This window comes from Leopardus geoffroyi, chromosome B2, assembly GCF_018350155.1.
Source record: "Leopardus geoffroyi isolate Oge1 chromosome B2, O.geoffroyi_Oge1_pat1.0, whole genome shotgun sequence".
NCBI classification, from domain to species: Eukaryota; Metazoa; Chordata; class Mammalia; order Carnivora; family Felidae; genus Leopardus; species Leopardus geoffroyi.
The window spans coordinates 35,412,294-35,428,113 of NC_059332.1; the positions used below are offsets into that span (position 1 = coordinate 35,412,294).

The window sequence follows — 15,820 nt, forward strand, 5'->3', positions numbered from 1 at the left end:
GGCTTCTGACTGTCACGGGTGTGAGGTGGCGATAATGGCGGTGGGGATGTGGCAGAGGATGGAGGGGTGCCCCCGCTGGCTGACTCTGAGGGGTGTTGACCCGAGTGACTCCGAGTGGCCAGGGACCTTCGTCCGCGCCAAAGACCTGTGAGGAATGTCCTGTGAGACCCGTGAGGGAGGGGTCGGTGGTGGCTGAGTGGGAACTGGCTGAGGAGGGAGTGTGCGTGTGACCCCACTATCTCTGAGGGGTCGTTCCTGGCCGCGAAGGGGGCGCGGACTGTTTTTAGGGTTGCTACAAGGCCATGAAGGGAGAGTTGGCCATCCGCGACTGATGGTGTTCGTACTTTGAGGCGGTGCTGGTGGTCGGGCACCTGCTGTGCTTCTGTCCCGGGGCCTCCTGACAGGCAGGGGGTGGTGCCTCAGAAAAGCCCTCCGGGGAAAGGACTGAGTGCTGGGGCTGTGGCCAAGTGGCAGCCGGTGAGGTGTCCAGAAGGTGCTGCCTTCTTACCAAATGCCAGGGAACTGTTGGGCTGCGGTGACGCAGTTCGACCAGAAACTCCCAGAAAAGGATGTCAAGAGCATCCCATATCCTGGGATATGGCCACAGGGAATTTGTTTTAGGATTCTCATTTCCTTTCCTTGCGGGAGCCTGACAGACTCAGTGATGTGGCACCCGTATCGTTATAAACTCTTCCCCCAGGGCTTTGGTTCTAGAAGCTTCCCCACTGAGAGTCTTATCTTGCTGCCTCCTGTTATCTCCATCAGCGGAAGTCCACGTGCGGCTTGAGTTTCCAAGTCTCACACCTACAGGCAAAGCCTGCCCACTCGGCCCTGCTCCAAAGCCCTTGTCTCACGCATGTGCGTCAGGCATCCGTGGTCCCCAGGGGGCCCTTCGGCCCACCAAGGAGGGACCTTTCTAGGAAGTGGCCTTGGGGGAAGCCCATCCCACACAAACCAGCACAGTAGATCCTGTGCCAGTTCCACTACTGGCGTCACGGCTCGAGCGGGTCTCTTGCTTCTCAGAGCTCCCTTCCCTCGGTTTCCTCACGTGTCAAGTGGGAAGAAATCGTATCTGTCCGGTACTCGGCTTTTATGAGGCTCAAATGGAATTCTGCCCCCATCTGCATCATCACCACTATTGTCAATGCCACCTTCACCCAGCAGTCACTGTGTGCTGGGCACAGCTGTGAGGGCTTCATTGTGGGCTGTGTAGTCAACAAGTATTTGCTGAGCGCCAGCTGTATGCAAGGCACTGTTTGGGTCCCTGGGTAATTAGGTTACAGCAGTAAGCAAAAGAGCATACTTTCGGCTCATGGGAGGCTTACATTTCAGTAAGAGGAGATGGAGAATTTACAGAGTAAGTGAATAAAAGACTATTCTGAGAAGGTGACAAGTGCTAAGAGAAAAAAAAAGCCAGAAAGGGAGGGGGGCTGTGCCAGGGAATGGGAGGTGGTGTTTCAACTTGCATTATCATATCTAATCCTCACTGCAACCCTGTGGGGTAGACAGCAGTCCCTTGTTCCAATAAGGAAACAGACACGGCGGGGTGGGGGGTGGGGGGTGGAAAAAGAAGGAAACAGACATGGGAATGTTAAGCGATTTGCCCTAGGTCACACTGCTAGCAAGCGGCAGGACTGGGAGACGCAGAGGTCTGTCTGACTCCAAAGCACTGTGACTGGAAGTCACTTCCTCTCTTGGGCCTCCTTTTCCATGTCTATGATTCAAGAGGGTGGGATGGACTGCCAGGAGGAGGGGCACCTCTTCCTAATTCACCGAATGGAACACTGCATCGTGGCAAGACTGCTACCTTGCGCTGGCATTCAGTCGGTGCTCAGTAAATGCTTGTCACTCAAGCATATGCTGGATCTTGGGAAGGGTCTGGGCAGAAGGAAGTCTTCTTGGCAGAGAAGACTGCTAACTGTCCTGTGGGGTGGGGAGCCCTGACTTGTAGCATTTGCTGGTTCATATGGCTTAAGTACTCCCCCGGTGGCAGAGCCCAAGCCACTGTGCTAGAAAGAGACGTGCACAATTGGCTTTTGCAAGGGCCTCAGATCTGACTCTGCGATTTTCATCTATGATCTTAAAACTGCATCTGAAACAGATTTGGAAGGCCCCGAGAGAGGCAAAGATAGTAAGCTGGAGAGAAACAGATGGAGACACAAAACACACAGGAAGAAAGAGAAAGACTGGGGTGGGTGGGTGGGTGGAGAGAGATTGAGGGACAGACTCTACTTCCTTTAAAGTCTGGGGGGCTCCACAGCCTGGGGAATTGCTTCATTCAAGTCCTATGCAACCCGTGCGAGGGAACACGCCCAAAGGGAGGCTGGACCAGTGGCTCCGGACCCCTGGAATAAGCCCCCCATCCCTGAAACAGAGTCCCCTGACCCCTCCACTCAGCCTGTCTGTGACCTTTTACCCCAGCAGAGAAAGCCCAGAGGGGCCTTCTTGTTCCTGCTGTTCAGTTCTTTTGCACATTGCTGTTCATGGCTTCTAAATCCCACCTGCCTCCTTTAGAGCTTGGCCCAAGTCCCATGCCCGGCAGAAAGCAGCGTGCCTCTGCACATCAAGCTCCTCCCACCCCATACAGTTTCACGTGCCCCAGACTTATTCCCCGCCCAGGGCAGGCTCAGACTACACCCCTTTCAGATTCCAGCCTCCCTCTCTTCTGTCCTTGGGGTCTCACCTAGACAAAATCCTCATCAACTGACTGACCTCAGACCTTCAGCGACAGTGGGGAGGTCCCCAATTAATGAATTGGACAACGCTTTTATTTTTTTTATGTTTATTTTTGACAGAGAGAGAGCACATGAGCGAGCAGGGGAGGGGCAGACAGAGAGGGAGACACAGAATCTGAAGCAGGCTCCAGGCTCTGAGCTGTCAGCACAGAGCCTGACGCGGGGCTCGAACTCACGGACTGTGAGATCATGACCTGAGCTGAAGTCGGACGCTTAACTGACTGAGCCACCCAGGCGCCCCTCTTTCTTTTTAAAAGTAGGCTTCATGCCTAGCAAGGAACCCAATGTGGGGCTTGAACCCATGACTCTGAGACCAAGACCTGAGCTGAGATCAAGAGTCAGACTTCCAACCGACTGAGCCACCCAGGTGCCTTAGAGAAGACTTTCCAGGAGCAAACATCTGAAAGAGATGAGGGCACATAGATAGGTTGGGGGAAGAACATTCCAGGCAGAAGGAACAGAAAGGGCAAAGGCCTCATGCTGGAGGCCACGAAGTTGGGGATGGGTCATGAAGTTGGGGAGGCCAGCTGGGGTCCAATCAGCTTCATCAGCCATGGTGTCTTTTCTCCAGGAGCCACCAGAGGGTTTTCAGCAGAGTGGCTGTGTTTGGCAGCCCGGTACCCCCTCACCATTCTTCTGTCCCCAGGCCGAAGCAGTATGGAGAGTGAACAGAGAGTTTCCCGAAAAGGCCGCAAGCTGGGCTCCAGCCGCCGGCGGCAGATGAGAGAAGCAGCTGATAGCCTGGATGCTGCTGCGGCCCCAGAGCCAGAGTCCTGGTCCTCCCAGGCGGCTGCCGAATTGCAAGCCTTCTTCCAGGACTGTGGTGCCAAGGAGAGGGGCTTTGTCACCCGCGAGGACCTAGCGGTGAGTCCAAGTCCCTAGCTCATCCCCTGAATCCCCTTTCTTTCCTTTTAAAGAATGTTTATTTATTTCTGAGGGGGGGTGGAGAGGATCCAAAGCGAGCTCCTCACTGACAGCACAGAGCCTGATGCAGGGCTTGAACCCATGAACCACAATATCATGACCCAAGCCGAAGTCAGACGCTTAACTGACTAAGCCACCCAGGTGCCCCCTGAATCCCTTTTCTGTAGCCGTCTGAGACTTTCCATCCCAGGAAGACAGGGCATGCCTGTTCTTTGTCCTTTCTCTCACCCAAAATTTGCTTTCAAAGAGGAACTCTCATGCACTGTTGGTGGGAATGTAAATTGGTGCAGCCACTGTGGCAAACAGGATGGGGGTTCCTCAAGTATTTTGCAATAGAAAAACCCCTACAATCCAATAATTCAACCACTGGGTATCTGCCCAAAGAAAACAGAAACACCAGTTCAAAAAGATATATGCACCCCTGTGTTCATTGCTGCATTATTAGCCAAGATATAGAAGCAACCTAAGTGTCCATTGACAGATGAATGGATAAGGAAGATGTGGCATATACATATAAAGGAACATTACTCAGCCATACAAAATGATCTTCTCATTTGTGACCACATAGATGGACCTAGAAGGTTTTGTAGTAACTGAAATAAGTCAGAGAAGGACAAATAGTCTATGATTTCACTTATATGTAGAATTAAAATCAAAAGAAATGAACAAACAACCAAAAAGCAGAAATAGCCTCATAAATAGAACAAACTGGTTGCCAGAGGGGAGGTGAGTAGAAGACCGGCGAGGGGTTGGTTAAGTGTCCGACTTTGGCTCAGGTCATGATCTCACGGTTTGTGGGTTCCAGACCCGTGTCGGGCTCTGTGCTGACAGCTCAGAGCCTGGAGCCTGCTTCGGATTCTGTGCCTCCCTCTCTCTCTGCCCCTCCCCAGCTGGCACTGTCTGTCTCTCTGTCTCCCCAAAATAAACAAACATTGAAAAAAAAAAAAAGGACAGACTGATGGGAAGTGGGGAACAGAGGCTTCCAATGATGGAGACCATGGGGATGAAAGGTACGGCATTAGGAATACAGTTAAGAGTATCATAGGCGCATCTGGGTGGCTCAGTTGGTTGAGCGTCCAACTCTTGCTTTCAGCTCAGGTTCTGATGATCTCCCAGTTTGTGGGTTCGAGCCCTACATCGGGCTCTGCACTGACAGTGCAGAACCTGCTTGGGTTTCTCTCTCTCTTTCTGTTTCTCTGCCTCTCCCCAGCTCATGCCCTCTCTCTCTCTCTCTCTCTGTCTGTCTCAAAAAAAAAAGGTATTGTTATAGTGTTGAATGGTGGTGTCACACTTCTGGTGAGCACAATATACGTGTAGACTTGCCAAATCACTATGTTGTGTACCTGAAAGTAATATAACCTTGTGTGTCAAGGATGCTTCCATTAAAAATTAATTAATTAATTAAAATACAAAGACCAGTGGGCAAAAAGCACAATGTACATATCAGGTATTTATGTTTGTATGCAAAGAAATGTTCTCCATTTTGTTGGTTTCATTTGAGCTGGTTGCCTGCAAAACACATTTGTCACACGATAACATTAATGTTTTTGTGTCTGGCACAAATTATTACCTTTTTTTTTTTTAGATTCGAGTTAGTTAACATACAGTGTAGTATTGGTTTCAGGAGTAGAATTTAGCGATTCATCACTTACACGACACCCAGTGCTCATCCCAACAAGTGCCGTTCTTAAGGCTCATCACCCATGTAGCCCATTCCCCCACCCAACACCCCTCCAGCAACCCTCAGTTCCTTCTCTGTATTTAAGAGAATCTCTCTCTCTCTTTTTTTTAATGTTAATTTATTTTTGAGAGAGAGAGACAGAGTGTGAGCAGGGGAGGGGTAGAGAGAGAGGGAGACACAGAATCCAAAGCAGGCTCCAGGCTCTGAACTGTCAGCACAGAGCCCGACGTGGGGCTTGAACTCATGGACTGCAAGATCATGACCCGAGCCAAAGTTGGACGCCTAACCGACTGAGCCACCCAGGCGCCCCTGTATTTAAGAGTCTTTTATGGTTTGCCTCCCAAAATGTTCTCTGGGTTAATTGACAAATACACATGTTTTCTGAGGCAAGTAAATAAATAAATAAAAATTGCTCTCAGAAAAAGTGAGGAATTTATTTATATTAATGTGTAACTAAATGACTGACAAGACGCTGTGTGTGCCACTCTTCCAGAAACATTTGCATTTTAACAAAGGAAAGGACTTCAAGCCAAAGAAGGAACTTGCAAGTGATAGAATTTCGGGCCCATTGAGCTGGGAAGTTTATCCTGGGGAGCAGTCAGAGTCCTGGAAGTCAAACCATGTTGATGACCGTAAACATCAATGAAACATAAGATCGGCCATGGTTGTGTGTTCGAATAACGAGTCTGAGGCTCTGGCCTAGACCAACATTGGCCAATTCTTCTTTGGTTCTTCCTCATTCTCTGCAAAGAGGCCCATGTGGGTTGCTGGAGTCACACTGGGCCTGCCCGTCTCCTCCGGACACTGTTCCATGCTCCAGACTCTGTCCTTCCCCCATCAAAACTGACCTTTCTTGTGTTCTAGCCTCAGGGCCACAAGGTACAAATGGCTGACGTTAAAATACAATTTTCAGGGGAGCCTGGCTGGCTCAGTCGGTAGAGCATGTGATTTTTGATCTTGAGGGTTGTGAGTTCAAGCCCCACGTTGGGTGCAGAGATGACTTATTAATTAATTAATTAATTAATAAGACTTTTTCAGGGGAGCCTCTGCCAACTCCCGAGAATAATTCAGTTAAAAAATATATATATATAATTTATACATAAATTATATATACATATATTAATTTATACATAAATTATATATACACACATATAATTTATACACAAATTATATATACATATATATATAATTTATACATAAATTATATATATACGTATATATATAATCTATACATAAATTATATATATGTGTATATATATAATCTATACATAAATTATGTATATGTGTATATATATAATTTATACATAAATTATATATATGTGTATATATATAATTTATACATAAATTATATATATACATATATATAATCTATACATAAATTATATATATGTATATATATAATTTATGTATAAATAAATATATGTATATATAATTTGTATATATACATACAATAATACATACATACATATGTATATATAATTTTCAAAAAGATAAAAAATAGACTTTCAAGTAAATATAAAATCAACACTTATCAAAATTCTTATCTAATGAATTATTATTGTTGATTAATGAAGGAGCCAGGAAGATGTTACGACTGGCTCAAAAAGTATGTAAGAAGCTAGGATACAGTATTTAAAGGCAATCTGACAGGACAGTGTTAGGATAAGATTGCTGAGTTCAATTTTTAACATGGCTGATGTCCCACAGGCTGTAAATCTTTGGGGTTATCTGTTCTACTAGACAAAAATTATTTTCATCTCTCCTGGGCAAAACTCCACAAGTTAACCAGTAACTTCAGCACGTCTGGGACTTTTAATTAAAGATAAACAATGAGATGGACTGAGTGCATTCCTCTAGTCTAGACAATGCTTGAAGCGACATGCTCTCTACCTTTTGGCCCTGTTTCCAAGTTTCCAAGTATTCAGGTGATTTTCTGTGATGATAAATACTCTCCCAAACTTATTCTCGATATAAAAAAAGCCAATTCTCATTAGGTTTCCATAAGTGAAACATGTGCATCCTTGAGTTTGCTCTGCAAATCCAGACTTCGAAGGCATTAAGCCATTTTAGCTTCTGTCTAAACATTTTCATGCAGAACCTTAGATTTAAAACCTCTGTTATTTGCTCTTCTATGTAGAGTGAATGTTTGTCCCAGTTTGCCTGGGACTGGAGGGGTACCCGGGATGACAGACTTCCAGTGTTAACACTGGGAAAGTCTGGGGCAGACTGGGTCAAGCTGGCCACCCTATTTTCTATCCTCAGGCCAGGAAACTAAACCCAAGACTCTCTCTCCACCACCTTTTACCTGCAGCCCCTATAAATGCAAAGGGTTTCCTTTCTCCTTGGGGTTCCCAATTTTACTAAGGTCCCTCTCCTGCCCGAAAGTGGTTTTCTTTATCAATCAACTGGCTCCAGGCCAGGTTTCTGGAAGGGTTTTGCAGACATTGGTTCCATGGCTGTTCTTTACAATGGACTCGTCATGTCTGATTAAATGAGAATCATTCTCCTACATGACTCATCAGTTACACAATTGATTCATCCAGCTATATCTCAACAGAAAGGAGGACAGACTCTTATTGAACCCATGTAAATAACTATGTTAACATGGAAAGTAAGGAGGTTCAGTAAAATTGTTGGTTTCTGATACAGGAGGGGGTCAGTCAGTGAGACTCAGACAGCATTTAAAATGTTTAACTTCAGGGGAGCCTGGGTGGCTCAGTCAGTTAAGCATCCAACTTTGGCTCAGGTCGTGGTCTCATGGTCCGTGAGTTCCAGCCCCACGTTGGGCTCTGTGCTGACAGCTTAAAGCCTGGAGCCTGCTTTGGATTCTGTGTGTATGTCTCTCTCTCTGCCCCTCCCCTGCTTACACTCCGTTTCTCTCTGTCTCAAAAATAAACAAACATTAAAATGTCTAACCTCAGTTGAACAATTCACTCCGTTCTATGCAATTAATTCTTGTCCTGCTGGATCTTGGGTGAGCTGGCTGCTTCTGGACTCAAGTGTCCTAGAAATTGTCGGTCCACCAGTTCAGTCTGAGGGTCGGCTACTGTCAGAGGTATCAGAAGCATAGAACCTGGTGCAGTTCTTTCCCACAAGTCTTTGGGTCAGTCCTTTGTGGCCTGCAGATTTTACCGGAGACTTCAGGACAAAACAGGAAAGCAGAAACTTATTTGGTAACGAGACTGAAAAGCTGTAATTATTTATTACAGTAACTAATATTATCAGAGTAGAAGAGAGTAAAGTTCTTTGTTGGGATACTGCACATAATGATTTCATAAGGGTTTGATCAGTGCTCCCCCTGAAAATAAGCACTTGCAAAGGCATTGAGAAATCTCCAGGGCCTTCCCATAAAGCATGAAATTTCTGAAATAGTGTATTAATGACATTTTACCTACATAAAGCTTGAACATCTCTTCTAATTTGGTAGTTCTTCTGATGATGCTCTTTTTTTTAACCCAAACCATAAATAAATAAATAAATAAATAAATAAATAAATAAATAAATAAATATTGTTTTTAAGTGTAACCTTCACCCTCCTAACCCAAGCCATATTTGATGTCAGATTTTGTTAGTTTATACCCTCAGTTTTGATTTTCATCTACATGCAACAAATATTGCAAGATTTCTTTTTTTTTTTTAATTTTTAAAAATAATTATTTATTTTTGAGAGAGACAGAGCGCAAGGGGAAGAGGCAGATAGAGAGGGAGACACAGACTCCGAAGCAGGCTTCAGGGTCTGAGCTGTCAGCACAGAGCCCGATGTGGGGCTCGAACCCATGAACTGTGAGATTATGACCCAAGTCAAAGTTGGACGTTTAACTGACTGAGCCACTAGGCGCCCTGAAACTCTGCCCCAGTTAAACACTAATTCCCATTCTTCTTTCTCCCCATCCTCTAGAAGCCCCCCTTCTACTTTCTGTCTCCATGAATTGGACCACTCTGGGTCCCTTGTATAACTGGAAAAATACAATATTTGTCTTTTTGTGACTGGCTTCTTTCACTTAGCATGATGTCTTTAACGTTCATTCATGTTATATATAGCATGTGTCACAATTTCCTTCCTTTTTAAGGCTGAGTAATATTCCACTGTATGTATAGACCACATTTTGTCTTTCTGTTCATCCCTCAATGGACACGTGTGTTGTTTCCATCTTTGGGCTATTGTGAATAGTGCTACTGTGAACTGGGGTGTACAAATATCTACTTGAATCTCTGCTTTGCCTTGCACAACTATTTAAAGTGGCAGGAATGAATTGACTCATTAACATGACTCAAAGGTCTAGCTGCTCTCTTGCACATAAAAATAAGAAGTAAAAGGATATAAACTTAAAATCATGCTTATCAATGTTTTAGCTTTTCTTTTTCTTTCTCTCTCTTTTTTTTTTGAGAGAAAAAGAAAGAGAGAGAGTGGGGGGGGGGGGAAGGGCAAGAGGGAGAGGGGAGAGAATCTTAAATAGGCTGCACGCCCAGCACAGAGCCCAACATAGGGCTCAGTCCCATGACCGTGGCATCAGGACCTGAGCCAAAATCAAAAGTAAGACATTTAGCCGACTGAGTCACCCAGGTGCCCCAATGTTTCAGTTTTTCTCAGAAACTGTCCAGGTAGCCAAAAATTCTTTCTTTTCTTTTTTCTTTTCTTTTCTTTTCTTTTCTTTTCATTTAAGTTTATTTATTTACTTTGAGAGAGAAAGAGATGGGGGAGGGGCAGAGAGAGAGGAAGAAAGAGAGAATCCCAAGCAGTCTCTGCATTGTCAGTGCAGAGTCCAAAGCAGTGCTTGAAATAGTGAACTGAGCCTGAACTCACCATCTGTGAGATCATGACATGAGCTGAAATCAAGAGTTGGATGCTTAGCAGACTGAGCCATTCAGGCACCCCCTAAAATTCTTTATTAATTAATATTAGTTCATGTTTTTAAAGTTACCTAAGGATCTTGGAATTGTGTAATGAATCAATTTAGTTGAACCCAAATTTACATTTTTATAATCTTAAACATTATGTGAGGATTATGTTGGATTATTTGATTAGTGAGACAAAATCAGAAGTGTGGAAAATTCAGATTAACTAGTTTCTTCACAAAAAAGAAATCCAGGGGCGCCTGGGTGGCTCATTCGGTTAAGCGGCCGACTTCGGCTCAGGTCATGATCTCGCGGTCCGTGAGTTTGAGTCCCGCGTCAGGCTCTGTGCTGACAGCTCAGAGCCTGGAGCCTGTTTCAGATTCTGTGTCTCCCTCTCTCTGACCCTCCGCCATTCATGCTCTGTCTCTCTCTGTCTCAAAAATAAATAAACGTTAAAAAAATAAATCAATAAATAAACAAAAACAAAAAAGAAATCCAGATCTTATAAAAAATAGAAAGTATAATTGTACAATACTTAATATAAAGCAGAGAAAACACAGATATTATTTATATTTTATAAGCAAAATTATTAAACCAATTTAATTTAGCCAAAGATCCACATTATTACATTAACTTGGTTCCTTAAAAGCTTTCTGAGCTAGCAATTTCTTTTAAGACGGATTTAAAAAAAAAATCTAGCACAGGGGCACCTGACTGGCTCAGTTGGTTGAGCATCCGACTTTGACTCAGGTCGTCATCTCAGGTTGGTGATTTCAAGCCCCGTGTTGGGCTCTGTGCTGACAGCTCAGAGCCTGGAACCTGCTTCAGATTCTGTGTCTCCCTCTCTCTCTGCCCCTCCCCCACTCATGCTCTGTCTCTCTCTCTCTCAAAAATAAACATTAAAAAAAAATTTTTTTTAATCTAGCACATTTAAAGCATTAGAAGCTCAGTTTCTTTATTTTCTGTGATTTGGGGGGAAATTAGATTTATATAAACACTTATTTGTCTCTATAAACCAATCAACACAGAACCCCTGTAAGAGACATAGTACTCTAAGTCATTAATACCCTCCAGATGCAGAAAAATATTTCATACTCACAGAAGAGTTAAAGGTATTTCTGAATTACAGACATGTAGACACATAGATACACAGACACAGTGGCTTCATATCCACAACTCACAGGCCACAGGTCAAAAGTAAACACAGGCACACGAAACTCACCTGTCCAGATCTCAAAGAGTTGTTCTCCTTCCCAGTGGGTACAAAATGCTTCGCCACTTTGGAGCACACGTAGAAAAACCACCATCACCACCACCACCAAAGATCAGCAAATCAGGTTTTCTGTTGCCTCTCAATCAATAGACACTAGACAGTAGGTCTCTATCATGCGTCCCACAGAGATCAGCAATGGCCGGTCCATAAAATTGAATTCCCCATCATGGCGGCCACCAAAAATGAAAACACAAAATCAGTGAGGAAAAAAAAAAAAAGACAACAACAACATAAGAAACAGCAATGGGGCGCCTGGGTGGCTCAGTTGGTTAAACATCTGACTTCGGCTCAGGTCATAATCTCACGGTTCATGGGTTTGAGCCCTGCATCAGGCTCTGTGCTGATGGCTCGGAGCCTGGAGCCTGCTTCAGATTCTGTGTCTCCCTCCCTGTCTGCTCATCCCCCTCTCGTGCTCTCTCTCTCAAAATAAATAAATAAATAAATAAATAAATAAATAATAAAAATTTTTTTAGAAACAGAGTCAGCAAACCTAAAGTTCTGTCACACATGGGATTCCCTCCAAGAGCCAAGAGAGAAAGTGCTTGGGTTCACAGAGACCATGAAAGGCACCTCTCCAGTACCGTAGGTTGCTTGGTTCTGACATCTGAGTTTACTAGGGCATCTCCATGAAACCTCCCAAACTCTTAAAATATAATTTTCAGAAAGATAAAATTATTACCCTTGGGCAAAAATAAAATAAAGCCATCTCAAAGACTCTATTTAGCTCATTAATTAATGAGAGATATTATGAATGGTTGAAAGAGCATTTAAAAAGCTGAATAACAAAGAAGTGTTACAATGAGATGGCTGAGTTCGATTTTTAAAAGCTGGTTAATGTACAACAGGCCATGAATCTTTGAGGTTATCTGTTCCAGCAGATGAAAATTGTTTACATCTCTCCTGGACAAAATCTACAGGTTAATGTGTGACTTCATTTAGTCTGGGACCTCCAGTCTGTGCCGGGGGAGGAAATGAAGTACATTCCTATAGTCTAGAAGATGCTTGGGTGGCCTTTGCCCCTGTGGAATGCTGAAAGAACGTGCTGTCAACCTTTCGGACTTATTTTCAAATTCCAGATAATTCTTTTGGATACCGATAAACACATTCTGGGGAGGATTAGCTACTCTCCTTTATTAGGATCCTAAAGGGTGAGACTCAGAGCAGATAAGTTTTGATGTTGGATGGAGAAAGGGAAAAAGTGTGGAGAAAGGTCAAGGCTGTGCTGAGGGGGGTGCTGTCTTGGGTGGGGTCCTGGAGCCTCAAGGGTAGGCCATAGGACAGGTTGGGGCTGGGACTCCAAAGTTGGGGAGAGGGGAGGTAGGAGTGGCTGAAGGCAAACACCTCTTTTTTTAATTAAAAAAACTTTTTTTTAATGTTTATTCATTTTTGAGAGAGAGAGAGAGAGAGAACACACATGCCTGAGTGGGGGAGGGGCAGAGAGAGAGGGAGACACAGACCCCGAAGCAGGCTCCAGACTCTGAGCAGTCAGCACAGAGCCCGATTCGGGGCTCGAACCCACCGACCGTGAGATCATGACCTGAGACGAAGTCGGTTGGATGCTCAACCGACTGAGCCGAAAAGACGTCCCCAAACACCTCTTCTTCTTGAGAGTGGCCCAGAGTCTTCCCCAGGGGGAACAGCGCCCAATTTACCTCTTCCTTGCAGGTGGCCAAGTTCAGCTTCCTGAGTGGCGAGGACGAGCTGGAGATGATCTTTGACTGGGTGGATGTGGAGCAGAAGGGACGCCTCTCCCTTGAAGAATTCAGCTCTGGGCTCAGTATGTCTGTCCTGGGAGGGCCTCTGGGGACTTGCTGCACAGCCAGGAGTCCCATGCAGTGTGCCCAGTACGGGGAGGCTGGCCTGACAGGAAAGGCAATAGAGGACCTCACCACACACCTGAGGGCAATTCAGGGCGTGGATGACAATATGGATTAATCTGGAGATGAGGATACTAAGCCTGTGTGGGCAGGCAGCTGGTTTAAGACAGAGCTCCGTCTTAAAACTCTAACCCAGGAGGCCTGTTCACTTCTTTTACCACCAGCGAGAGCAGTTCATTGGCTGGGGGCTCCCCTTAGCAACCCCCCCCTCCTCCTCCAGGGAGGCCTCCAGGCTTACTTTCTGATGCCTCACTTGTGTTCTCCCCCAAAAAAGGCTTCCCTTGAGCAAGAAGTTAAACACCCCCATTCTTGGGACCACAAGCCTCGTTTCTGCCTGAGGAAAGCTTTGGTTAAGGGAATTTCAGGCCCCAGGGAGCAGCAGAGGGTGATATTTAGCGGTTGAGGACTTCCCTGACCCTTTGTCCCCGTTGGGCAGGGCTACTCCAACACCTGATTCTCAAGACAGTCCCAAAAGGACCTAAAGAGACCAAGGCTGGCAGGGTACATTATTTCCACTGATCTTCTCAATAGGGGTATACCTTCCAGCCCAGGGAATGGAACGTGTGATGTCCTTGCAGAGGCCCTGCAAAGCACAGCTCGGCCTTAAATGTCAGCAAAGCCATCCAGAGTTCTCAGGTCTGCTGAGCCTCCACAAGTTTGGGGGACAACAGAGAGGGAGGCCAGGAATCTGCATTTACACATTGTAAAATGGGCAGAGTATAACTTAAGTAGATTCCCAAGGTCGATATGACGAACGTATGAACATGGCCCTGTATAAATGTGACCAACGCAGATACAGTTATCTCCCCAAGGGCTGAAGCAGGGCAAGATGGGAGATGGGGGGTGGGGGGTGAGCCCAGCCCCACTCTGCTGCCTTTTGTCCCCTCTGTCCCACAGAGAACGTCTTCGGCTCCAGCACCCACGGGGTCCGCAGAAAGAGGCCAGTGCCCTCCGAGAGGGAATCTGCAGCCACCAGCTTCCCGGTGCTGGAGGAGGCTGACCCTGAGGAGAAGGAGGCGTTCTTCGCATTCATACAGCAGCTGGGGGCAGGCCACTTACTTCCCGAGTAAGGCTGGCGCTGTGTGTGGGGGCGGGCCTTGCCAGTCCGTGGGGGCGAGGACTTACCCGGACTCGGTGTCAAGGTGGGAGGCCACCAGATAGAGCTGGGTGCAAATCCTGGTGTGGCCACTTGTTAGCTGTGTGACTGCGGGCCAGTGGCCTAACCTTTGACCTCTGTTTCCCAGCTGCAGTGAGTTTAAGCGCAGTTGTGGGATTAAATGAAGCCCGTGTGGAGGGTGTCTGCTCTTGAGGAGTCCCTCCCACCACCACTCGCTCCCCCTGTCCTGCCCTATATGACTGCTCCCCAGGATTGGTGGGTTGGGGGTATCAGTCTCCCCAGGGTACTCACATTCTTAAAAACACGACTCACTGAGGGTGCCTTTCTTGACCCACAAAGAGGATCCCCTGATTGGAGTGGTTTCAGGTACGGTGAGGCCCTGGGCTGGACAGGTTTGGAGATGGGGAGGGATTTCCTCCAAACTGTCTCAGCCCCTGGGCTCATGGGGTTCACTCATGCCCAGAGAAGGGGGACCCTGCCTCTCTCACGTCTCCCAGGTCCCACTGGGTCTCTTAGAGCCGGCAAGGGAATCACTGTTGCCCGTTTACCTACCTCAGGGCGCTCTGTGAGGACAGGCGCTCAGAAGGTGGGGCCAGGAGTGGTGGGGCATGCCGCGTGGGACTTAGGGTATAGGCTGGCAGGGCAGGTGTGGTGGGGAGCCATCTGCCCACTTGGCAGCTTGGCCTGGGCTCAGCCCTCCGGCATCTGTCTTCATGACTTAACTAAATCTGTGTGAAAACAGCATTTGTCGAGTGCCAGCCATGGGCCAGGGTCCAAACTGATGCTTTCACTGGGCAAGTCTCATTCTCCAGCGACCTTACTGGGCAGGTATCAGCCTCCCCATTTTACAAACAAGCCCAGAGAGGGCATGGGAGTTACCAAAGTCACACAGCTACAGAGCGGGACAGGAGAGAAGGCAATGGAAGCCCTGGGCCGTCAGGCCCCCGAGGCCCCCCCCCCCCCGCCCCCCACACCATAATTCATCACCAAACCGTGGAGAGATGAAGGGCTATGGGGGTTCACGAAGGGAGAGGTTCTGGCCAAGGTTCCTGGAGGAGGTGGGAACTTGAATTGTACCTGGTAGGGTGTAAAGAGGTTTACGCCGCCCAGGTGCCCGGGTCTCCTGGAGTGTTGCCATTAAAATGGAGAAGTGGGCCCCCTGCCTCCTGGTCCCACCTCATATCTAATCTCTGGCTAACCCCCTTCCCCAGGCAGGCAGAGATCGGGCAGCTGTGGGGGAAGCTGCGGCAGGAGGAGCCCCAGCTGGCAGGCAACCTGGAGGGCTTTCTGGCCAGGATGACCAGCCGCCTGCAGGAGGCACAGGCCGACAAAGAGGCTTTGGAGCTGACCCTGCGGAAGTGAGTGGGGCTGGTGCGG

The 15,820-nt window shown here is 46.8% G+C and overlaps 1 protein-coding gene across 3 annotated transcripts in view; it reads left to right on the forward strand.

The window, feature by feature from the left end:
• The window catches only part of RAB44 (RAB44, member RAS oncogene family), a 34,252-nt gene that overhangs the window by 1,005 nt on the left and 17,427 nt on the right, over positions 1-15,820 (forward strand). For all 3 annotated transcript variants that reach the window (XM_045498004.1, XM_045498003.1, XM_045498002.1), the window contains exons 2-5: positions 3,382-3,599; positions 13,115-13,226; positions 14,224-14,392; positions 15,655-15,801. In XM_045498004.1, the coding sequence (XP_045353960.1) occupies positions 3,393-3,599; positions 13,115-13,226; positions 14,224-14,392; positions 15,655-15,801 (635 nt within the window). In that variant the 5' untranslated portion in view covers positions 3,382-3,392. The remainder of the gene's footprint in view (positions 1-3,381; positions 3,600-13,114; positions 13,227-14,223; positions 14,393-15,654; positions 15,802-15,820) is intronic.